This window comes from Lampetra fluviatilis, chromosome 28, assembly GCF_964198595.1.
Source record: "Lampetra fluviatilis chromosome 28, kcLamFluv1.1, whole genome shotgun sequence".
Taxonomy (NCBI): domain Eukaryota; kingdom Metazoa; phylum Chordata; class Hyperoartia; order Petromyzontiformes; family Petromyzontidae; genus Lampetra; species Lampetra fluviatilis.
In genome coordinates, this window is record NC_136302.1 from 8,258,134 (window position 1) to 8,282,598 (window position 24,465).

At 50.0% G+C, this 24,465-nt stretch overlaps 1 protein-coding gene across 1 annotated transcript in view; it reads right to left on the reverse strand.

Annotated features, from left to right (window-relative positions):
• Positions 1-9,760: 9,760 nt before the first annotated feature.
• TMEM201 (transmembrane protein 201) overlaps positions 9,761-24,465 on the reverse strand; it is a 120,558-nt gene continuing 105,853 nt past the window's right edge. Inside the window, exons 11-12 of the mRNA XM_078869617.1 lie at positions 17,303-17,455; positions 9,761-10,721 (exon numbers count right to left, since the gene is read on the reverse strand). Of these exons, the coding sequence (XP_078725743.1) occupies positions 10,576-10,721; positions 17,303-17,455 (299 nt within the window). The 3' untranslated portion in view covers positions 9,761-10,575. The remainder of the gene's footprint in view (positions 10,722-17,302; positions 17,456-24,465) is intronic.

Sequence of the window (24,465 nt, forward strand, 5' to 3'; positions counted from 1 at the left end):
CTCCCGCCAGCCCCCACTCCCCCCATCACAAATCCGTGTTGGACAGTTTCAAATGGGATTTTTTTATTTAAAGCTTTCGTGACTGCAGGGATTCATATTCTTGGTTCTTTCTACGCGATTTTACCGAAAGAACCAAGAATAGTTTCAAATGGGTTTATGTAAAAAAAGTTAATAAAAAATTGAAATTTTTATACGTTACACGTCTGTGACATTCACACTTGGTTTTATGAAAAAATAACGGATATGTGTGAAGAGCGGTGGGTGCAGTGGTTAGCGCGTTGAATTGTACCGGGAACCCGGTGACCTGAGATTGATTCCCGGCCACGGATAACATCAGTGGCAAATGATAATTATCCAAAACGGTCTCCCCCACCCTTCACCAGCCTGCACTGGGCAGCATAGTGAAGTGTGGTCATATCAAGGACTGTAAATTCAAATTGAAACAAAAATGATCATCGCATGAGAGAAATCTCCACCATTACCACGAGTTCATAGCCAATAAGTTAACTTTTGATTTACACGATTGACCTACATTGATTGCACTTTCCACCGTAGGTTGCAACGTGGACCCGATTTAATTTCGTTTCTTTTTCAAGACATTGCGCACTTGTGGACGCATCATAAGGACACAACAACAATAACAACACCACACGAAGATCTTGTCAACAACTAGCAAACTTTAATAACTCGCATTACACACACACATGCTTGCAGAGGGGAAAAAACGTGGCCACGTTATACGCACACCGCTTTAGAACTGTACAAATATCGTAACAATCGCTCCATCGTGATGATCGCCGTCCTTCCTTGCCCATGAGGTGCGAATTAAAAACAGAAAACCCAGCACGTACACAATTGCATTTCGCAGTCCCATCGCTCATCGACACCGTAGCGCCTGCGTGCTCATCAGGGGCCGTCCATAAATGACGTCACGCGATTTTGGATGATTTTTGACCCCCCCCCTCGCCACAAAAAGTCGGACCCCCCCCCCACAAATATGACGTCACAAAGCTCTGCCTCCCCCCCCTCCAAATAAAACATGCTTCAAATCGCTTTAAACTATTGTCATTGTAGTGCGTATTTAATGTGGCGCTGCATGTTGTAGGAGAAAACATTTATCAAAAAGTATATTTAATTAAGTAGAACATGTCTATATTTATTTAAAGTTGCGCATTTTGATGTGACGTCACATTTCTCAACCCCCCTCCCCCCTCGTCACAAATGTCTGACACCCCCCCCCCACCCCTAGGTGCGTGACGTCATTTATGAACGGACCCTCACGCGCGCGTGCTCATCACGTCTTAGCACTTCGCTCTTGAGTCGTTCGCTCCGTGGTCGCGCAAAAGCCACTCACACTCCGTGTCAACACCGCGGCAGCAGAGTGAGAGGCGCATGGCTCGCCGTCGCACCCCGCAACGCGAGAGCCTTTTGTAAATATTCGCTCGGGGACATTCCCAGATTGCGTGTTGGGTTCGGACGTGCGCGTGTTTTGATCACGTGACGCACGCACAACACATTAGTGAGAGATAGTATGGAAGTGGTGGGGGGGGGGGGGGAGTTGGCCGTTTTGGTGGTTACACATTATATGTATGTTTAACTTCTTTCGCGCCGTACGTAGCTAACCGTGCTAATCCGTGGTGAGGAGGAGGAGGGGACAAACTAAGGACATTCCAATTTAATTGTGTTTATCTTGGTGAGAACAAAAAATCCTCAGTGAAAAACCCAGAAATCAAACAACGCGAAACTACAGGAAAGAGGAGCAAATGGAATCTGTTCTTGTCCGTGGCAGTGATGCACCCGCGGGGGGGAGGGGAGGGAGGTAAATTGTACTACAAAGTCATTCATTTCGGGAGATAAAATTAATGGAATACAAATTTAATTATCATATCATATTTCGATGACACCGCCGCCACTGTCGTCATCACGCTGGACTTGCCTCCCACAGTCCGCCCCCGTTCGATTCGTTTTCCCAGTGCAGAGGTCTGTGCAAGTTTCTAAAAGTTCGCTACATTTGGTCTCCGTCGACCGAGCAGCACAGATGGCTTCCCTCCGCAGTTAATTGGCAGGTCGCGTGGAGGTGAGATAAAGTGTGAGCACTCGAAGCTCTTCTCAACCGTCTGACGAACTTGGAAGAGTAGGCCAAGAACTCGCCCTCTTGCCGAGGCCCTTCCGCAAGCCGCTGTGTGTGTGCAAACAATTGCCGGGCTTGCAACCTTTACCTGTCGAGGAATTAAACGCGACGTAGATCAAGACGCACCGTGTATTTATTTACATTTTCACATGTGTGGAAAATAAATCTCAGAAAACAATCGGTGTCTAGCAATGTTTGGGTGATGGTGGCGGCGGCGTGGGGGGGGGGGTCGTTTGGGGGCAATTTCCCCCTTTTGCTCTCCCCCCTCATCCCACCGCCCTATCCCGCTGGGCACGCCTCTGAAGTGCGGTTTTTTTGGTTGCCGGGAACTCTCAAAAAGGCCGCGGCGGTGGAGACGGCGGAGACGGCGAGCTCTTGGCAAAGGCACGCGAAGCGTCAAAGCGAGACACATGCGCACGCGTACACACAGGGCCACGCACACACACAGGCCACGCACACATACACACACAGGGCCACGCATACACACACACAGGGCTACGCCACGCACACACACACACACACAGGGCCACGCACACACACACATAGGGCCACACACACACAGGGCCACGCACACACACACACACAGGGCCACACACACACACAGGGCCACACACACACACACAGGGCCACACACACACAGAAGCCCACGCACACACACACAGAGGGCCACGCACACACACAGGGCCACGCACACACACACACACAGGGCCACGCGCACACACACACACAGGGCTGCCACGCCGCGCCACGCCGCGCCGTGCCATGGCAAGGACACGACCTCCCCGGCGGCCGAGGGCATGCGGGTTCCCCACAAATGGTGGAATGCATCTCCAGAGCCGGCCATGCTGTCCCCTGCCTCGCTCTCCCAATGGCAGATGAAAGGAGGGAGGACAGAGAGAGAGGAGAGAAAATAAAAAAATGAAAAGCCCCGTAAACTTTCTTTTTTTTGTTGCTGTGCGTCTATATGCACGTCGCCCTCTGTGATCGGACGAACGTTCACCGAATTTCAAAATAAAATAGAAATTCCCCTTTAACCTGACCAGTGCAGGAGAGATCTGTAAAAAAAAAAAAAATTTTGGGCCGTGAAATGTTGTGTCGGCGTCGCAGAACGCTTGTGAAAAAGTGTGGAGTGGGCGGTGCATTGGTCGGTGGCACACTGCGGATCGCGAGTTCGATTCCCAGACGCGGCCCACCGGTCCTGGCCTCCAGACAACCCACACCCCCGGCCCGCCCGCCCTCCCACCTGCTCCGTTCACCAAACTAAATTGACTAGGATGGTGAAGTATGGTCAAACAATCCTGCAAGGCAGGCCTTCATCCGGCAATGGATTGACAAAGGGCTGTATATTGTTAAATACCGTATATTTACATACAGCCCCTTTTTGTCAATATACTCTTGGATGTAGGCATCCCCACACTGTGCCAATTATGGGGGGGAGGGGGGGGTTGACCATACTTCACCACAATGGGTCATCGAGGGTTGGTAACAATGGGTGGGTTCTGAGTGGAGCGTGTTAATCACTGTGCTACCACTGCCCCCTTAAACATTATTATTAAACAAATGTGGTGACAATCTTGAGAAACAACGATTAAGCACGGCTGGCAACGTACGGCGCGAAAGAGGCTCAGCATGCGTGTGTGCATACAGGTAAAACACCGATCTACAGCCTGTACAGGTGATCCCCGATCGCACGACGTTACAATGCGTTCCTGGAAACCCCGTGGTGGCAAATCGGATCGTATTTTCCGAGATGGTAGAAACAGTGGATACATCACTGGCCGATGTGTTGTTTTTTCCCCTTTTATCAGGCGTATTTAACGGGGTTCCATCGGTAAAAATCCACACGCAAAAAAAACACTGGAGAATAACAAGGGCTCCACGTCACGTGATGTCGGAAATGAGACCGACTCTGTTCAAACGCGTTCCGGAGTCGCGTTTATTGATTCGTCGCAAATCAAGCTCCTGGCGTCGTAAACGCATCCATACATTATACAAACGTCGTGATCGTGGACCGCCGTGAACAGGAGACCACCTTAACTACAGATGTCTGGAATAAGAAGAGTGAAAAAGATAACAGCACAAATGAAATGTCTGCACACACCGCAGCGAGCGCACAGCTCCACACAATCACACACTTTACAACAAACCTGCCACACCTTCAACGGAAATATATACAAGAATATGTTCGGCTATTTTACATCGCAATGTTTACTGAAAAAGGGACTCGAGCGATTTCGCTAATTGCACCAACGAGTTTGGCAATTTGCGCGCACACACACACACACACTGGTCATCAACATTTATACGTGCATTTGCGTACACATGACAACAATGATGGGACTGTAACAATTTACCACAACCTGTTGAGGTTTCAAGGCATTCTCTCGATTTCACGCCTCGGTTTTGGCACTTTTTTTTTTGCTCTCTCGTTCGTTTGCAAAGTTGCGTTAGCTCCCGTTAGCTTGAGAGGAATCGGGGGTGCAAGCCTGAATCGCGACGATTAGATTCACATTTAGGGGTGAACATTTCAGGTGACAATTATACCGCTCTACATTACAGCCAATAACAATGATGATGATGAATGGAAAAATTATGGCTGGGCGATGATGATGACGATGCATCGATAGGCGCTCATCTCTTGTAAAGGAGGCCCCAGTAAATCGCGCGCACAAGTGGAGACCGCCTGATTTTGCGAAGATTAGCCAGATGGGGGGGGGGGGGGGGGGGGGTCTGCTGTCGCGATGCAATGGTCACAGCACTGTCGAAACGCCACCCCAGAGGTCACCGGTTCAATACGAGCTCCTGTCACGGCGGCTGAAAACAATCGGGGAGTTCCTTGAACGCTGCCACCTCTTAATATTTTTCCTTTCGTTCAACTTTTTTTAAACGGCTGCCAAAATGATCCGAGGCGAGCGCTTTAGAAGCGTCGTGTATTTTTTTCAAGTTTACGTCGCCGCAATTTAAATCGTGCTCGTTCAGCCGTCCGAGCCTGCGACGTGTCGTCACGTTTGTGTTCAGGTTGCAGCCACAGCACCCGGTCAACCATCACAAACTTGGGCGCACACCGCAAACACGTACAGCACAACCGCGACAACAAACCTCGCATTCGAAACGACGTGACTTACGTACAGTATTATCACAATAGCTTTTGCACATTCCATGAACATACCCAAAATACAACCACACACTCACGCACAGCTCAATTGCTCAATAAACGCTCGAGCTTAATAGTCGCTTGAAACTTCGGAAACAAATGAACAAGTATCCTCACGAAAAAAACATTTCCACGCGATTCTACACACGCGGAAATCGAAGCAACAACGATGCAATGAGCTCAACGTCAATCAGATCGGGGGTGGGGGCTGGGGGTGGGGGTCTGACCCGCCCCTACTGGACATCTGTGAAAAAGAGCTTTATAGCTCCTCGGATTCCTCCAGTGTAAATATTCTGACTCTAAATAAAGTCGTCGTGAGCGGTCGGGTTAAGACTTCACGCGAGACCAACTCGGCCACTCGGGATGGGCCCCCTCGTCAAATCGCGGCGATCGTCACGCGCAACCTCGCGCGTGCTCGGATCTATAGAAGGTCGCTGCGGTGACGAGATGTTCACTACCTCGCCTGGTATACAGGAGGTCGCGGGTTCGATCCCGACCCTGACGATGCCTGCCCGTATGTTTGGAGTTTGCGCATTCTCTCTCCCCCGTGGTCGCGTGGATTTTTCTCCGGGGTCTTCCCGTTAATTTCACCTCCACGTTTAGACTCGACGTCACGTGTTTGGAGTGTTTTTGCAGCCGCTCCCTCCTGCACCCCCGTCCCCCCCCCACACACGTTTACGCAGCCACGCCAACTCACCAAGTAGCACCGCCAACTCAACCACAAACCCCACCCGCTCAACCACGAGTCCCGCCCTCACAGCGAGGCCATGAGGAACAGACCGTTTTGAATCGGGGGACAAAATTGTGATGTCCACCACAAAGGGTCGTTGAATCCACGGAAGAGTTTGCAATTGTCAAGTAGCACCCGAGGTGGCGTGGCCTTATTGGTTCCAATGTTTTGGATGTAGCCGATAACAGCGAATTACGCGTTAAATGAGTGAATCGGTGCGACTGCAATTGAGCCACCTTAGGTGGTACCGATTTCTGCTCTGGCCCATGGACGAAAATGGATCATCCGGAGGCACCAACACAGCGGTCAAGCCAGTGCTTGCGCCGATCAAACCAAGGACATTTTTTTGATCTAAACCGCAGAGCAGATATTGAGCAAACGAGCACCGATTGGTCACGAGAAACACCCGCGCACGGCCTCCACTCGTTGAAATAAAAGCGACGCCGCATCGCCTGAATGTTGAGACAGTGGCCAGATTTTGTAAACACAGGAGCCGACCTGCGCTGCAGCGCAAACAGCAGCAGCAGCGCAAACAGCAGCAGCAGCACTGCTTCAATGTTCTATCGGGGCCTAGGGGTCACAGTTGGCAGATGAGATTTTAAGTCGGCCCGTTATCTCTTTCTCACTTCAAAGGAGGGCGTTGTTTTTGTGGTGACACTGACACCTATTTAGAGAGGCGGTGTGTGTGTGCACGTGCATGTGTGTGTGCACGTGTGTGTTGCCCTTAGGGGAAGCGGGAGTGTGGCGGTTAGCGGGTTTGCGCTACGAACCCGTGGCCCGACTACGATTCCCACTCACGGCCAACACCAGTCACAATTATGTCAATCGGTCATGGGCCTCCCCTAGGTCGACTAAGCCTCAAATGAATACCTGGTGTGATGTGTAAATATCACCACTGGGGAGACACAGGCAGACAGGCTTGGTGCTGGCGGCCACCCACCACCTAGTGCGCTGTGCCGGCCTTCATAGGTGCTCGCTAACAGCATTTGCCCCAAAAGTCTGTTTAGGCTACATGCGGATCTTTGTCTTGTGTGTGTTGCATGGGCAGGGTCCAGCATCGGCAGTGTCCACCACTACCGGAGGCGCACGGGATATGTCGTCTGTTTTCTAGACACGCTTGATATTTCTGCGTCTCATATGACTGTTTTTTTCCTTCTGAAATTATATTCTCTTTCAAATCACGCCACTCAACCCGACTTCATAATGACCTTTTTCCGTAAAAAAGAGAGCTACCTCCATGATCTTGCTACCGTATGTATTTGCGACCTCGTGATAAACTGCTTCTAAAAAATTATTGTTTGCATTAGCCACTCTTGAGCCGTACCGAAACGTAATTTCGGGCCAAGGGCTCATTGAAAGGCTATTTCGTCTGTTTTCGTTTTCTGTTTTAAGGCTGCTACACCAACACTGCGTTGGTGGTGGCAATGATCGTCGTTCAGCAGACGTGCAAAACCGTGTCCACTAAGCACCGTCGGGAAAGCACCATCTGTTCACCGACTAACCAAACAGCAACAGACATGTAAAAAAAAGGATAGTTTTTAACGATTGCTTAAGTGAAACGATCAAGATTTAAACGTTTACTGTGCATTCAGCAGGCATCAGCGTACAGTAGCTGTACAAGGGGTCCAAACTCGTTCCACGCGTGCCGTATCTTACCAACTACTTCAGTGTTTCACTTTCGCCGATTCGCAAAACCAAGCTTGACAAAATGCTGTGTCTTTCCAGCATACACAATTTGCAAAAAGCATTTGTTCGCAAGATGTACTTGACGCGGATAACGATATTAATACCATGCTCTATATCAGTACACAAATGCCCTCCCCTTTGGGCTGTTAGTGTCAAAATAACGATCACCTGAATACGAGATGCGATGACAGATCACGCATTAAAATACAGCGAGTGATGTAGTATTACGACATTTACGAGGGATGTTCCAAAATAACTTACGTTTTTTCAATTTTTGTTTGTTCATTTCTAGACATAATTTACCACACACGTTTTGTTTTACAAACAACCGCGTTAATCTGTGTTTTTTTAAAACGCTTGTTTACACAGGAATGCCTCACCGAGCCTCAACACTCATTTTCAGGAGGGTCCTGCCAGGTTTTCGCACAAAGGGGGTCGATGTTTCTAATGCTGAGTGTGATACAAATCGAGTCATTTGCACGTCATTTGTCAGCATTAACTATTGGAGGAAATCAGCGAACCCAGACGAAACCCATGCAGAGCAGGGAGGAAACAAACAAACTCCGCACAGAAAGGCGCACTGGGTTGGGATTCGAACCCAGGCACTTCGTTCTGCGAGATACAGGTGTTACCACTGCGCTGACACCCAATTTAAAGCCCGCACTAAGTGAACGCGTCCGGAACATTTAGATGGCAGATGCCTCATCCTCCTCGTGCAAACATGCCGATGCAAAGACTACACACACAAGATACACGCGAGCACTGAGAAAAATCAGAGGCCAATGCACAGTTCGGATGGACCGACTTGCGAGAAATCTGACAAGTCGTGACGATGGAATGCCGGCCGTTGTCCTGAGTGCGTGGGAAATTAACGGGAGGCTGTTTTGAAAAACATATTTTCACACGTTTCTTCACATTGCCATGAATGAAAATCTACAATTTTACATCAGTTCAATTGAAAACAAACTAGGAGGCATTACTTTCGGAGCACCCCTCGTATTACAGAAGCAACTATTTATTTTATTTAACAGCCTCTGGAGACTAGAAAAATAGTACCAAAATTATATTTTTACCACTTGAGGCCTGCCTAACTTCAAGGTTTGAAAAGGATCAAATGAAGTAGCAAGTTACAGTGTGTTCGGGAAAACAGGCAAGTGTGCGCGCTACATCATTGACTCTTTAACAGTTGTTCGAGATGCTTCAAGTTGGCAAAACCCAACGCTGTGTAGCCACTCACCCCAGCTGTGAAGTCAGAGCATAGGCCCGGACACTTCAACTCGCGGACAGCATCCGCCACACGGGGCCCACAAAGGCCCTCAAAGGGGCCCACAAATGCTCTCAAAGCGGCCCACTGAGACACGAAGAGATACGCACCAGGGCCGTGGGACACTTGATGTACCCCCCCCCCCCCCCGCTGGGTTATCCGATTATTTAAGTAATTGATGAAGCTACCGATTTTCGGTTCGACTACTCGACTGAACGGATAATTCGAAAATAATATGGGGGGGAGGGGGAGGAAATAAAAAGTCTCTCCTCCTCTGTTCCAACGAGTGCCGCTGGACAAGAGGTAATGGGCGGGCATCGGTGACATAATCGGCACCGTCAAGGCGCGTCGCGCCGGGCGTGGCTTTTAGGGGGTTTCCCACCTTCAGAGGGCAGGAGGTCGGGGGGGGGGGGGGAGGCCGCCATTTTTTTTAAAGGGGTTCCGCGTAATCGAAGAAGTCGATTACAAATTTTGAGTCGATTCATCGACTTCCACGACTCATCGTCGCGGCTCGAGAACGATGTCCTGTGTGGCCTGCCAGCCAGCTCTCGCTCGAGTTATCACGTGGCCAGTAAGAAAACAATAAAGAGAATCGCGTCATAGGTAGAACCCTGCCTAAGACAGGGCTAGATGAGTGGACACTGCCCACATAACACGAAGCAGGCGGCAGCTAAACAACCGATAACTCTGTGGTTCTCTACCGGTTTGGTATGGTGCTCCGCCCCCCCAATCAAGACCACAGGTCCTTCGTGCCCCCCCGAGCCCATCCACCTCCCCCTCCCCCCTCCACACTTGTTTCACGTCGTGCGCTCGTGCGTTTTGTCACCGCAACGTGGCGCCGACATTCCCCGCGCACAGTCCACATTTCTCCTGCACGGTATCCATGCCACAGCCTGTGCGCCCCCATCCACCGACCTCCCCCCCCCCCCCCACCCCCAATCCGCCGTAAAGGCTTGCGAACCGCTGCGTTGACTCAATTGAGTTCTTCAGAACAACCCCCGTCACATGCAGCAATAAACCCACGACGCCGATTTGCTGACGTAATGTCCCCAAAATTAGCAACTCCAAATATAAATGTTTGTACATCACATCGCAGCTCTGATCACGTAAAAAAAAATACGGAACTGCCGTTTTTTATTCCTATCGGTGCGATTGAGATTAATTTCTAATCTGGAGGGAGTAAGGTGGCCGTGGTGGTTGGGGAGCCGTGGTGGCGAGATGTTAACTACCTCGCCTGGCATGCAGGAGGTCGTGGGTTCAATCCTGAGCCTAACGATGCCTGTATACTTGGAGTGTGCACGTTCTCCCCGTGGTCCACATTCAGAAACATGCGGTTAGATTAATTGGCTGCTATACATTTCAGCGTTGAGCTATCATTTGTGGCCAGGTTGCTTCCAAAAAAAAGCTAAACATAGCTCAGTGGGCCTTGCCTGGTAAAAAATACCAAAAAAATAGCTTCGTTTTTGGTGGTGTTGGCAGTGACAGTAGCGGCGGTCGTGGTGGTTCAGCACTCCGAGACGTTCGCTACGCGATGCTCGCGTTACGGACGTAAGCTGTCGTCGTCGCTGTTGTTGTTGTTGTCGTCGCGGTGGTGACGGTGGTGGCGGTGGTCAGGCACCCGTCGACTCATGACCGCCACGTGCAGAGTCCGTGGGAAGCCAGGGCAAGCCGTGGTGCAGGTAGAGCAGCCCGAAGAGCAGGTTCATGAGCAGGCTCAGGCCCAGAAGGGCGCTCTGAAGCACCCCGCACGGGGAACCTGGCACGCACGACAAGCAACATCATCGGGTCACCAACACGCACGCAAGAAAGAGTATCACTTAACATGATTATTATTATTAAACTTGATTTGAAGCTTTCGTGACTGCAGGAATTATCGATTTAAAGCTTTCATGACTGCAGGGATTCATCTTCTTCGTTCTTTCGGTAAAGTCACGTAGAATGGAAATAATAAAATAATAAAAATAAAACAATTAAAAATGTCTTATGTGAAAGGTTTATTATTTTATTATTTATTTTCATTATTTTATTATTTCCATTCTACGTGACTTTACCGAAAGAACCAAAAAGATGCAGGAATTATTATAACGATGTATGACTTTTAACATTCAATTGGCTGGTTATCAACATCTTTAAAAAGAACACCCCCCCTGTCACCCCCACCCACTCCCCCAGACCCTCCCTCCACCACATTTGATATTACCAAAGCGAAAAGACAAAAGATTATCCAAAGCAAGTAATAACAGGTTGGGTGAACGCATCGGCCAGATAAATTTGGTTTCTCTTATGTGGCCGGGGTCAGGTGTGGCCACTGCAATCATTCGATTAATTGCTCCGGGCACTCCTGCTCCTCGTCGCCTTGTGAAACCAGTTTCACACACGCACGCAGGACCACGAAGGGGGGGGGGGCACGCGCGTGCGTCCGTTCCGCGCTTACCCACGCGCAAGGGGTCGGCGGCGAAAATAACAAAAAAATTCCTTTTTTTTTATTATTCGGTTGTAAAAAAAAAACTCAATATTTCGAGAGCCGTAATTGCGCACGGGTGGGTGAATACGAGACGGCGGTCCTTAAATAAACGTCGTCGCGAAGCGGTCCTCAAAGAGCCGCACGCAGCACCGGAGCCCGGAGTTTGCCGACCCCTTTGCCCACGTGCAAGTCAAACCGTGCACACGTCAGTCCACCGCTGGATGACGGCTTCCTCGCTCGGGATTCACTTGGAATATGCCCGAACCTGTCGGGTCTTTCTCGGGCTAAGTAGGGAAGTGAGCCTGCGACGGCTGACCGCTCGAATTGGTGACTCATGCACAACAGGCTGCGGAGGTTACACGGCGAGCGACGTGGTAATAATCGGTTGCTGCTGCGCTGTACTTCTACGCTCCCGCCTCCACGCACGCCCCTCTCGCCAACCCACGCAGACCAGCATGGTCCAAGTACGGTCGAATAACCCCCACGACCTGCACGGGCATGGGAAGGGCCCTCATCCAGCAGTGGATTGCCAAATGGGCACATAAAAGGTAAAGGTGCAGCCCTGCAATTGCTTGTTCACGCCAATGCAGGTGGAAGGGCCTCCACTGGAGGGAGCTCCAGAGGGAACCGCTCTAGAGGGTATTTTTTGCTTTCGATTTCACGCCGGCCAGACTTCTCGGAAGAGGTGGGAATACCCACACTTTACCCCACCATACGCGACCCGCCGATCGACTCAAAGTGGTGTGCCGACACACGCTGCTGGGCGGAGGACAGAGGCAGTGGGTGGGTATTTAAGGAAACTCGCGGGACTTGTGTTTCTTTCAACTGCCGCACTGGCAGACAGAAGCGAACAGTCACTGTGTGTTGACCATCACACCGCCGCACTGGTCATTGCTTCACGGCGGGCACGCGAGGTGACGAGATCACGCGTCGGTGCGTCGCGGGAGTCCGGGGTGTGCTTGCGTGCCACGGCGTCGCGAGTGGACTAAATGGAACTCGAAAGAAGCCCGTGCTCGCTCGCTCGATGAAAAAAAATAAAATTCTAAAGGACAACGCGAGCAGCAGGCACGCATCTGAAGGATGCGTGGAAAGGCGGCAGATAAGATCAAACGGCGAGCACAAAAGCACAGCACAGACTTCCTTATCTCTGGCTCCACGCGGATGTGGCCGTACACAAGCGTGCGACCCAGCAGTGTTTGCCTCACAAGGCTGGCTTCGGCTGATGGAACCCTGCAGTGGTGCCGCGGTGGCGAGATGTTAACTACCTCGCCTGGTATACAGGAGGTCGTGGGTTCGATCCCGACCTCGATGCCTGCTGTTTATTTAGAGTTTGCGCGTCCTATCTCTCTGCGGTCGCATGGATTTTTCTGCGGGTTGTCCGGTTTTACCATCCACATTTAGAAACAAGGCTGCATAGTGTATTTGACTGCTATATATTTCCGCGTGATAAGCCACTTCGTTGAGCTATCATTTGTGGCCGGATTGCTTCTGAAAAATGTCTATTTAGCTCAGTGGGCATTACCCGGTAAAAAAACAAAAGGTCAAAATCAGTCAAGTGGTTACTTGCTGAAACTATTTCTACCTCTCTGGCCTCTCTACGTGCCGTGAGGAAGGGCCATCGCGCAGAAACGTCACCCAGTGTCCATACATGCCTCGCCTTTTCAAGGCCACGGTGTTATTAATGATGAATGAGTTGGGGTTTTTTGGACGATGTTGGTCTCGAGAGCCAATCGGCTGACGGGCTAAACATATTTTGAATTTACATGTGGAAACAGAATGGAGTTCTGCTCAAAAACTGCGAAGCGTTGAAGCACTGTTTACCGTTTACCCTGCTGTGTGCAGCAAATTTCGGCTTGGGTTTCCTGCAAATAATTGTTGTTTTTGCGCTGGTCAGTTTGCGCATTCCCTTCACTCTGCGATGCTCTGTAACTGCCGCCACTGCAAACGCTCTTGGGGGTTAGTCGTCCAAGTCGTTAAAGATCTGCTAAGCTCAATGGGGCCTGACCAGCTGAAAAATAAATCCTGAGTTCGAGTCTAGGCACACGTAGAGTGTATTCCATAGGCATTGAAGCCTATCAGTAAGGCCAAGCACAAATGTCTATATTTTTCCAAAAAAAAAAACCCCCAAGATACTTATCTGACCTACAAACATTAAGATTTGAAAAAAATGTATATACATCCTTAAAATTTTGTCAAAACAAATGCGTCTAGGATATACCGGGTCAAAATACGCTACACTCGATGGAGTCTATCCAATTACAGACTGTTATTATTATTATCAACAACAACATTGTAAAACGACACGCACATCACAGCACGTGGTGACGGTTGCGGCCACACGAGCGAAAACAGTTCGGTTTTGGAAAACGATGAATTACTTCCGACTCGTGGGGATATTTTGAACTCAGACAGCACGCGTCATATCACTCCTACTTCTCGCTGACCTATATTGTTAAACGACAGTCTATGAGCACACGACACATTGCATCGTAACGGGCAAACATAACGCGATAGCTTTCGGATCTAAAGGGCGCCTGTCTGTCTGCGTTGCAGTTGCGCGCAGACAGACAGATGCCCTAAAAAAAAACCCATACAAGAGCAATTGACACTGGGCAAATTTTCACATGCTGACAAAAAATGACCTGTTAAATTACTCAATTGGGATTCAACTTAACATCGCCCTGTACTACAAAAAAAACTTGGCAAGAGCCTCCTGAAGAAGAGTCTTGAGACTCAGCGAGGCCTTCCTAGGTAAACAATCCCCAAAAACGATAATGTATGTATTTTGAACTTCTTTCGCACCGTACGTAGCTAAACCGTGCTAATTGGAGGTGCGTTATTGGCCAACCGTGCTAAAACCAAAACTATTCTGGCAAATTGCCGGCTGATGCCGGATGTAATAACCAGCGAAACGTCGCACTCAAAAATTGTAAATGATGTTGATTCACTCTTCAACACACCGGTGGGCTAAAGCAGCGAACTATTTGTCTTTTGTCAACGTGACACATTTTGTACTGATTGGCCGTGTCGGGTGGTGGAGGGTTAGCGACACATTTAGAAATAACGCCATCTAACCCAAAAACCTTTATCATGAATAATATTGGTCACGAAAGCCTGCTACGTGTTAAAACCAAAACACGTTTACGTTCCTCTCACAGCATCGCACCTCACCGAGTTTCGGATTCTCACGAGTGGCAAGCGAAGGGCGTCCGCCCGCGTCGGGGTGCGATTCCGCACGCGGCGAAACAGAAAGTGACAACTCGGCACAAAGGCCAACTCGTAATAATAACAATCATAAACCCAAAACAAAAACCAGGCCCTGTGCTATTCACAGCCTGTGCTCCTGGCGGCCCATAATAGATACAGGCTCGCTCGCCCCCTCCCCCCCTCTCGCCCGCTCGCCCGCCCGCCCGTTATCGACAAAACAACAAACACAGGACACGGCAGACACCACGTGCGTCTGGGGGTCACCGCCGATCGACTTCCGCCCCTCTCGTCTCTCCGCTGCGGGGTCTCGTCGGCCCAAAGGCGAACGACGGCGACACGGGGGGCCCGCCGATCAGAGCTCCATCCCCCCCACCACCCCAACTCCCGGATTTCAACCCAAGTCCCCACCCCCCACCATTCCCTTCTTCCCCCTCCCCCCCTCCTTCTCCTCCTCAACACCCCTCCACCACCCTCTCCCCGCTCGCCAAATCTCGTGATACAACAACAACAAAAAAATAGGCGACCGGATGCGGCCGCTGGGGCAAAATGCGGCACGATGCGGGGCTTTTTCGGATTTCTTCCTCGCGATTCCATTTGTTCGAACACCGCTGGCCCAGTAAGGTCGCCCTGCTTCCCTGCACGCCCAGCCCCGGTGCCTGTCCCTGACCCGTGAGTGTGTCTCGAGCGCCGCGGCGGCAGACGGCGGCGAACTTTGTTGCGTGCGTGCGCCCGTCTCTCCCTTTTGCGGCACGCTTTGTGACGATGACGGCAGTACTGTGGTCCGCATGTTCATTCACAAATACCCGCCTGCGCCTTTGTGTGCACGTAGCACGCGCTGTGTGTGTGCGGGACATGTCTCTTTGTCTCGTATACAAGAGTCGGGAACCAGAGTGTCTAACCCTGAAAAGAAATCTAAATGTAAATCTAAATCCCATTTTGCTAGACATACTACATATAGGCCAATACATCCTTTAGAGGGGCTCTCTAGAGCTTTTTCTGGAAGATGAGGCCAAAACACCGTATATGGGGGTGCTTCAGAACTCCCTCTAGTGGAGGCGCTTCCGCCAGGAGTGGCCGTGCATTGCATTGTGCACGTCGAACAATGAGCTGTTCGCTCCACAGCGATAGCAGAAGTATGTTGTGGAATTTCGGACCCATTAACGTCACACGGGTGGCGTAGCGGTTAGTGAAACCCCAGCGGCTCGAGTTCAAGTCTCGGCCACGGCTAACATCGGCGATGAGCGATCTGAACCGGTCCCGGACCCTCTCTCTCGCTTTCACCAACTCGCATTTGACCAGCAGGGTGAAGTACGGTCAGACAACCCCTATGGCCGACACGGTGGGTGTGGAGAGGCCTTCATCAGCAGTGGGTTTCACAAAAAGGGGGCCGTGCATTTATTATTATTATGACGAAGATCACGTGAACGTTTTAAAATGCCGTAATTTGGGAACGAATACCAGCGGGAAGCCTGGAAATTCCTGCCACCGTATTTACATTTTGCTTGGATGCCAAATCAAAACAAGAAGAAACTAAAATAAAATAAAATACCAAAACTAAAACCCCCACCACTTTGGTGAAGATTATCATTACTATTGTTATTAAATAAACATGAAAATGTTAATGTTTAGAGCTGTACATTAATACATAACTTATTACCATCATAATTTCATACAGTACCTGCATATCCCCTTTATTTTCTTTTTGCAAATGTACATATTGTACAAAAATAAAGCGGAGTTTTTTGTTTTCCCCTACGCCAAATTTAACGACTCATAATAGATTTTTGTTGGGTTAGCTCGTGTAATGATCTGGCCTAATTTGTGTCCCTCCACAGAGAGAACCTAATTGGGCAGAGACAAAAGAGACACGTGACCAATCTTATTAAGTGCCCTAAGTGATGATCTCCGGTGTAGCAGGCTCAACCATGGAGGTGTCCCACCACACACAGAGGACCTGGTGGCCAGGATCAACCAAAGCAGGAAACAGTGCCGGACAAAGACCTACCAGGTGACCTGACAGGAAATCTCAACCGTGGGGAAATGACAATGACCAAATCTCACCTGGTGACCTAGCAGGGAAGCAGCTTTGGTGAGAGCAAGTTCAGAGGTGGGGGAGATGTTATCTCCCTCGACTGGTAATGCAGGTCGTGGGTTCGATCCCGACCCTGATGCCTGTATATTTGGAGTATGCGTGTCTCTCTTCCCCGTGGTCGTGTGGATTTCTCTCCGGGTCCTCCGGTTTTTCCCTCCACATTTAGATTCAACATCACGCGTTTAGAGTATTTGGCTGTTATAATTTTCCGCGTGATAAGCCACTTCGTTGAGCTATCATTCGTGGCCAGGTCGCTTCTGAAAAAGAGCTATAAAGCTCAGTGGGCCTTACCTGGTAAAATAAAAAAATATATAAGTTGAACTATGGAGAAGAGACCAAATCTCACCAGGTGACCTAGCAGGGAAGCTTTCGTGAGCAGGCTCAATAAAGGAGAAAACAGTTGCATAAGCAAAACCCTCCGGGCGTCCTCAGCTGAGCACCTCTGATGAGCGGGGCTCAAGCGGGAACACAAGCTGGGAAGGCCACATCTGGCGCTGCCGTATCACGTGCGCGGCCTGCCACAGTGGTTGGGGGGGGGACTGGGGGGCTGCGGGAGGGGGGGCGGCCAGGGTACCTCCGTGGGCGCGCGAGGGGCAGGACGCGTCCTCCCTCTGCACCGAGTGCGTCGTGGTGTCGACGGGGCACTGCGAGGAGCCGCTCGAGCTGTCCCGCACGAGGCCCGACTTGTCGCTGCACACGTCGCTGCTGCCGTAGACGGACTGGCCACCTGCGGTGAGAGACACGCCGCCCATCGGCGTGACGCGCGTTGACACCGGCGCGGGAACGGCATGCGGCGGAGCCATCGCTTAACGCGTGTTCACGCGACGTGCAAAATTAAACGATTACACCTAGCAGCAACGACAAGGAACGAGGCGTGCGTTACGACCGAACGAAGATTGAATTTTCAGAAATGTTTAACTTCAAGTTCAATTCAAGCATTCAGCAAAAACAAAGACAAAAAACAATTTCCACTTTGGCCGTAGTGTTGGGGAGGAGAGACTCTAGAGGGCTAGAATGCAGCAAGGGCATTGGAATGGTTGAGGTGAGATGCAAGGTGCTTTGAGTTGTCGAGACATTTAAGCAAGAACCCTATTGCAGGGGGTCTCTGGTTTATGACTTTTATATAATGACCCCATGCATCGATTTACGACACAGAAACTTGATTTACGGCGCATCTTCCGACACAACTTCGAACGCATTCGAACAGAGTCAGGTTTCGGACGTGACTTACGCGTGGAGCTTTTGTTATTCTGAAGTGTTTTTTGTTGTTGTTGTTGTGGACCTTTACCCGCTAAACCCTGTTAAATATGGCTGATAACGAGGAAAAACACATCAGATTTACGCCGATGGGGTTTCCAAGAAAGCGTTTTAACGTTGCGAAGAGCGGGGACCGCCTGTACATGCCAAATCCTCATCTTTATCATCGGCATGATCACCACGCATCATCGTTTTACCATCATCACAGCCATCATCACAGTTACCTGATTTGGTAAAACCATACAGCAACATCATCCCCCCTTCTGACAATGTCAATCGATGACGATAGCGCCTTTACGCTGTAGGAATATGCACGAACATCAAACGGTGCTCAATAATAATTATTTTAATTCATTACAACTGTCTTCCAGTTGTGTGATTGTTTGCTTATTTTGTAAGTCATCCGAAGCCGACGGATTTCACCGTCCCAGTGTGCGCAGGTGGGTTGTTTGTATGTATGATTGTATGCGTGCACGTGTATCCACAAGTGCCTATACATCGTACGTAGAAATCGTACAGTGGCTGATGTCAGCGGCACGTGATATCTGAACCAGTCACGGGCCTCCCTTACGTCTTCTCGGCTATAAATCAATACCCGGTACCGGCGTGTAAACATCAACGAATACCAAAACGAACTAAACGTTGTCATCGTTGTTGTTTTGAAGGTGCCCGACAGCTTGGGTCGGGGTGTGAACCGGTTGGAGCCGACCGTAGAGGACAGGCGGCTGCGCGGGCGAATAAAACAGCGGCGGTCACACACACCCACCCACACACCCACACACCCACCCACACACACACAGCCACACACACACACACACCCACACACACACACACGCACCCACACACCAACCTACACACCCGCACACACACCCACACACCCACGCAGCCACGCGCAAAACGATCACGTGAAAGGAACTCGCCGTGGCGTTTTTGCGTAGCTTGCGCCAGCACAGGTGCGTTGTGGGAGGTGACGCTCTCTGACCTCTCTCTCTGCTGCGCTTTTGTCGAGGTGTCGGCTACGAGGCAACGTTTTGCCGATTTCAACGTCACACGGGGGTGGGGGTGGGGGGAGCGAAACGGACAAAAGGCCCTTTGGAACTGACACCGAAAGCGACGTTGTCACATGCGCGCGGACACACGTACGGCGACAAAGGGCCTCCGTGCAGCCTTTCACAGACTGTTGGGAAAGTGCTGTTTGCAAGCGCCTATAATTACCTCCCCGGTGGTGAAATTACGCAGGTTGCAATTTGAGGCTGAGCTGACCTAGGGGAGGCCCACGAACGGTTCAGATGTCTTTCGTCACTCATGTTAGCCGAGTCTGTGGATGTAACTTAGGTCGCCGGGACAGTAGCGCAGTGCACTAACCCCTTTGCACAACCGACAAGGCAAAGATCCCCCGTGTAGCCTGTAACAGACTGTCGGGGCAAGTGGTGTTAGTAGACACGTAGAGATGTTTACACGGCGCGCCAGGTACTCGTTTGTGGCCGAGTCGACCTAGGGGAGGCCCAGGACTGGTTCAGATAACCGTCGCTGGTGTTGGCGGCCCTGAGCGGGAAGTGAGCACAACCCACACGCACTGTGACACGGATATGTGTAGGCTTAAAGTGATTGGTAAGATAAGTAACACAGCACTGTAAGGCTATTCACGCAAGAGTTACAGGGGATATAAAAGAGCACAACGCAGCCAGGGAAGGGAATGCTTAGAATGATACTTTTTTGCTCGGGCTAATCCTTACTTAAGATTTAGACAGTTTGTACTATGTCATTCCTTTGTTTAGTAACCTTTAGATACACGAGTAAAACAAATCTATCCCCGTGTGTGTGTATATATATTCTTGCACGTAAATTCGACCACAATTGTCACGTAGATAGGTTCAAGCGATCTACCCAAAGAATATTAATTCCTGCAGTCACGAAAGCTTTAAGCGAAGATTACGACCACAATGTATAGATTTGTTGAATTGAGTTGAAACAGGGAATTCTTTCCCAGTAAATATGGAACGTTGGGGTCCCAACGTTGCGCTCAGGCTGGGCAATACGTTTTCAACCACACGTCAACTTTGGGGCAACGTTGACATGTTTTTTTTTACTTGTTAATTCTCACCAGATCTTCACTATTATATTTCATACACGTAAAAAGTTATTTCCTGAAACCCCCGCCCCCCCCAAAAAAAATCCCTGAACGTCCATAAGTATTTTACCTAAGAGATAATTCTATATGACACGTGAAACATAATATCTATTCTTAACAAGGCTATTTATTTTTGTTCGCGGAGTGGCTGTGTAACGTTACGGCAACACTATAGAACTCGTCGGAATTTTGTTTTTCCGTAAAGTTGATAAACAACCACCGCCAAACGCAGGAGGCAATGGGGGCCTTGGCTTACACAGAGAGAGAGAGAGGAAAGAGAGAAAAAAATGTCAAAGAAAAAAATACTTCTTATGTAAATGCTCGCATTAACCACAAGGCACCCCTCCCCACAGTGGGTTGGGAGCCGGGGACACATTTATCAAACTCATCGGCGGGACAGCTGCAGCAACAGCTGTGACGAAGGCGGGCGGCGACGGACGGCGATCGCGGGTAATGACGGTGTAACGCGATGACGGTCGAAATTAATGGGACGTCACGATTGAACGGCGGCACTTTCGGGGTCTCTCTCGCGCGACAAAGGCTCTCGAAGAGCAGTCGGCGATGTTTTTCGGAAAACAATCGCGTTGCCGGAAATTGATCTATTAATTTGAGGGTCTTTTTCCTTCTTTCCCCACCCACTTTCTCAGGGCGCGTTCGCAGGTTAGATGCGATGTCACGCGAACAAAAGCTGATGTTAACGCGTAGGCTTTCGCGACCAATATCATCCAAAAGAGGTTTTTTGGGTTAGATCGCGTAAATATATAAATGTGTCGTTAAACCCGCCACCACCCGACACAGCCAACTAGTAAGGGTTGTCATAAACAGAACGTGGCCAATTCGTCACTAGTACAGCACTAACCAGTGTGTTGGAGAGCCAAGCCACAACATTTACAATCTGAGTACGACGTTTCGCCAGTAATTACAACTAGCTTCATCAGGCGACAGCCAGATTTGTGCAGAAGTTTTACTAAATGTTGTGGCTTGGCTCTCCAACACACTGGTTGTGCTGTGTCGGGTGATGGCGGGTTATAACGACACATTCAAATATTTACGCGATCCAACACAAAAAAACCTCTATTAAAAGACGATGGGTCGAACCGAAAGCCACGGGGCCAAGCGTGGATTTGAGGAATCTGCAAAAATAATATTGGCGGGTCTCGTTTGAGTGAATGGGCCAAGTTTTTTTTTTCGATTTTTTTTTTGTTCACACCACTTGCTTTTCTATTTGGAGTGAAAGATGATCCATCGATTCTTGAACTCATCGATACACGCGTCCAATTACATGCATAACAATCGACGTCAATCACGGGGTATATGTTGATTGCGTGTCTACGGGGGGAGGGGGGGTAGAACAATCAATGCGAATTATTTCAGCTCAAAATACCACGCATTGCAACGCATGTATAAGAACCGTTGGTTCTTTGATTCGTGTGCGTTTTATGTCATGGGTTCAAAACACTCCTGCAGCAACTAGTGCGCAAACATTTGCCACAATGTTACAACAGAATCCATTCTCGAATCGAAAGGCGATGAATTGTGAGGATTCAACCAATGCTTGGCCGTTCTTCCCACGTTGACCCTCGTGCGACTAACCCCTCTCCCTACCTGTCACATGACCAAAGACATTTCACGGTAATATGAGCATTAAAGTAATCATCATCCCCTGTTTACATCCCCAGGCTAGTGGTGGAAATTCCACATTAATATGGTGGGGGTGAGTGTATCCATAGGACAACCGATGTTGACCGACCCACAAAGCGATACTCGTTTTACGCTCCCCAGAAGGATGATGGGCCGAGTCGCGTATGGATGCACCGCAGTTCAGATGCACACATAGCTCTGCTCAGGACACAACTCGTTGTTCCCTCTCGCGTGCGCCTCGCAAATGTCGCCTCACTTCGACTTTCACTGTTGAGCCGAGCTCCATTGCTCATCTAAAACGAAACTTTGAACTATTTTCTATTTGACTATATAAGGCCCACTGAGCTCTATAGCTCTTTATCTTAGAAGCGACCTGGCCACAAACAATAGCTCTACGAAGCGGCTTATCGTCGCGGGGAAACCATTCGAAATGTGGAGGGAAAAACTGGAGGAGCCGGAGAAAACTCCACGCGACCGCGAGGAGAGAGACACGCAAACTCCAAATGTCCAGCAGGCGTCAGGGTCGGGATCGAACCCACGACCACCTGCATACCAGGCGAGGTAGTCAACATCTCGCCAACCGCGGCACCATCTCTACAGAGGCAGCAGCGGGCGGCCCTTCGACCGGCGGATTTGAATGTGCAACGTTGCCGCTGCTTCTCCTAATGATGATTAATGGTGCGAAAATGCCTACCCCCCCCCCCTCAAAGCCCCCCCCCCGCCCTCGCACGTGACAACCCGACGACCCCCCCCCCACCCCCTTCCTCAGGGGTTTCGTTAATTGCCTGCTCGGTTAATACGCGTACAGCGCCCACTTTAAATCCTTCTGCCATTCCTCCCGCGTAATATTATCCCCGTGTTTACAAATACGGCTCTCGTTCAGAGTCATGACTAACCGCAGGCCTTTCCCCGCTTGTAATAACTATAACAGCGCATTAAATGGGGGGGGGGCGGGGGGGGGCGTTGGGGGGAGGGGGACGAGGAGAATCGGTGCCCTTTGCGATGTGACTGCAGACTGCAAAGACGGAGGTTAAAAGCCAGCAGCTCAGCCACACCATTCAGACGCTGTCTCCCTGACAGACCTGGTCTTCACCTGAGGACGGCTGCTTGCGTTGTGGCCGAAACGTCGTGAGAATTATTTTATTACGTTTTTTTAAATTATTTTATTATTTCCATTCTACGTGACTTTACCGAAAGAACCAAGAAGATTAGCCACACCCGTTAACGATATCACGATTTAGTGGGTCGGCAATGCTCTCAAGCCCGGTCACCGGTGACTGCACACAAAGGGAACAGCAATCGCAGCAACTTTGGTTTCGCAATCAATTGGGCAAAATATTTGCAGATCTCTGCATTCAAATTTCCAGTCTTGAGTGTCATGCGACGGACGGAAAGTGTTGACTTGGAGGTCGGTCGCTCGAGGGGGATCTCGAAAGTAGTTCTGCGATCTGCTTAGGTTTTTTCGGTAAAGTCACGTAGGTAAAAAATTTAAATTAATAAAAGTAAAATAAAAATAAAATCACGACGTTTCGGAGGCAACACAAGCTTCCGTCTTATGCCTCCGAAACATCGTGATTTTTATTTCATTTTTCTTTTACTTTATTAATTAAAATTTTTGACCTACGTGACTTTACCGAAAAAAACTAACAATATGAATACTTGCAGTCACGAAAGCTTCAAATCTAGTTCTGCGATGTCCGCTTGCACGGGCCATTCTCCAGCATAAAGGGTGGCACTGCCCTGTAATGAGATCCGAACAGGCGCTTCTTCTCATCACGTGACGCCGATAGCACAATCGCCACAACATCCAGGACGACTACGAAATAAACACCGGTTGAGCTTAAGATGCTGTTGAATTACGATGCCGTATCAAATGCGTAATGACAATGCCATCGAATAGTCAAGGAAAGCCTCCCTGAGCTTCGACGTTCCTTTAAAAGAGGGTGCTGCGCATGGGTGTTCCGGTTGGCAGGATATGAATGTGACTGCTGAGCGAACACACTTCGCCCCTCCACAGCACAGCTTCCCTCGCTCTGTGGGGGAGTAGATACGTTCCAAACAAAAGGGGCACACAAAGCGAAACCGCACGAGGAGACAGCTGCCTGCCGAGCAGCGCACGCAGGACACACACAGTACACGCACGCAGTACACGCACGCAGTACACACACACAGTACACACACGCAGTACACACACGCAGTACACGCACGCAGTACACCCACGCAGTACACACACACAGTACACGCACGCAGTACACACGCAGTACACACACGCAGTACACGCACGCAGTACACGCACGCAGTACACGCACGCAGTACACGCACGCAGTACACACACACAGTACACACACGCAGTACACCCACGCAGTACACACACACAGTACACGCACGCAGTACACACACGCAGTACACGCACGCAGTACACGCACGCAGGACACACAGGCAGTACACGCACGCAGTACACGCACGCAGTACACGCACGCAGTACACGCACGCAGTACACGCACGCAGGACACACAGGCAGTACACGCACGCAGTACACGCACGCAGTACACGCACGCAGTACACGCACGCAGGACACACAGGCAGTACACGCACGCAGTACACGCACGCAGTACACGCACGCAGTACACGCACGCAGGACACACAGGCAGTACACGCACGCAGTACACGCACGCAGTACACGCACGCAGTACACGCACGCAGTACAC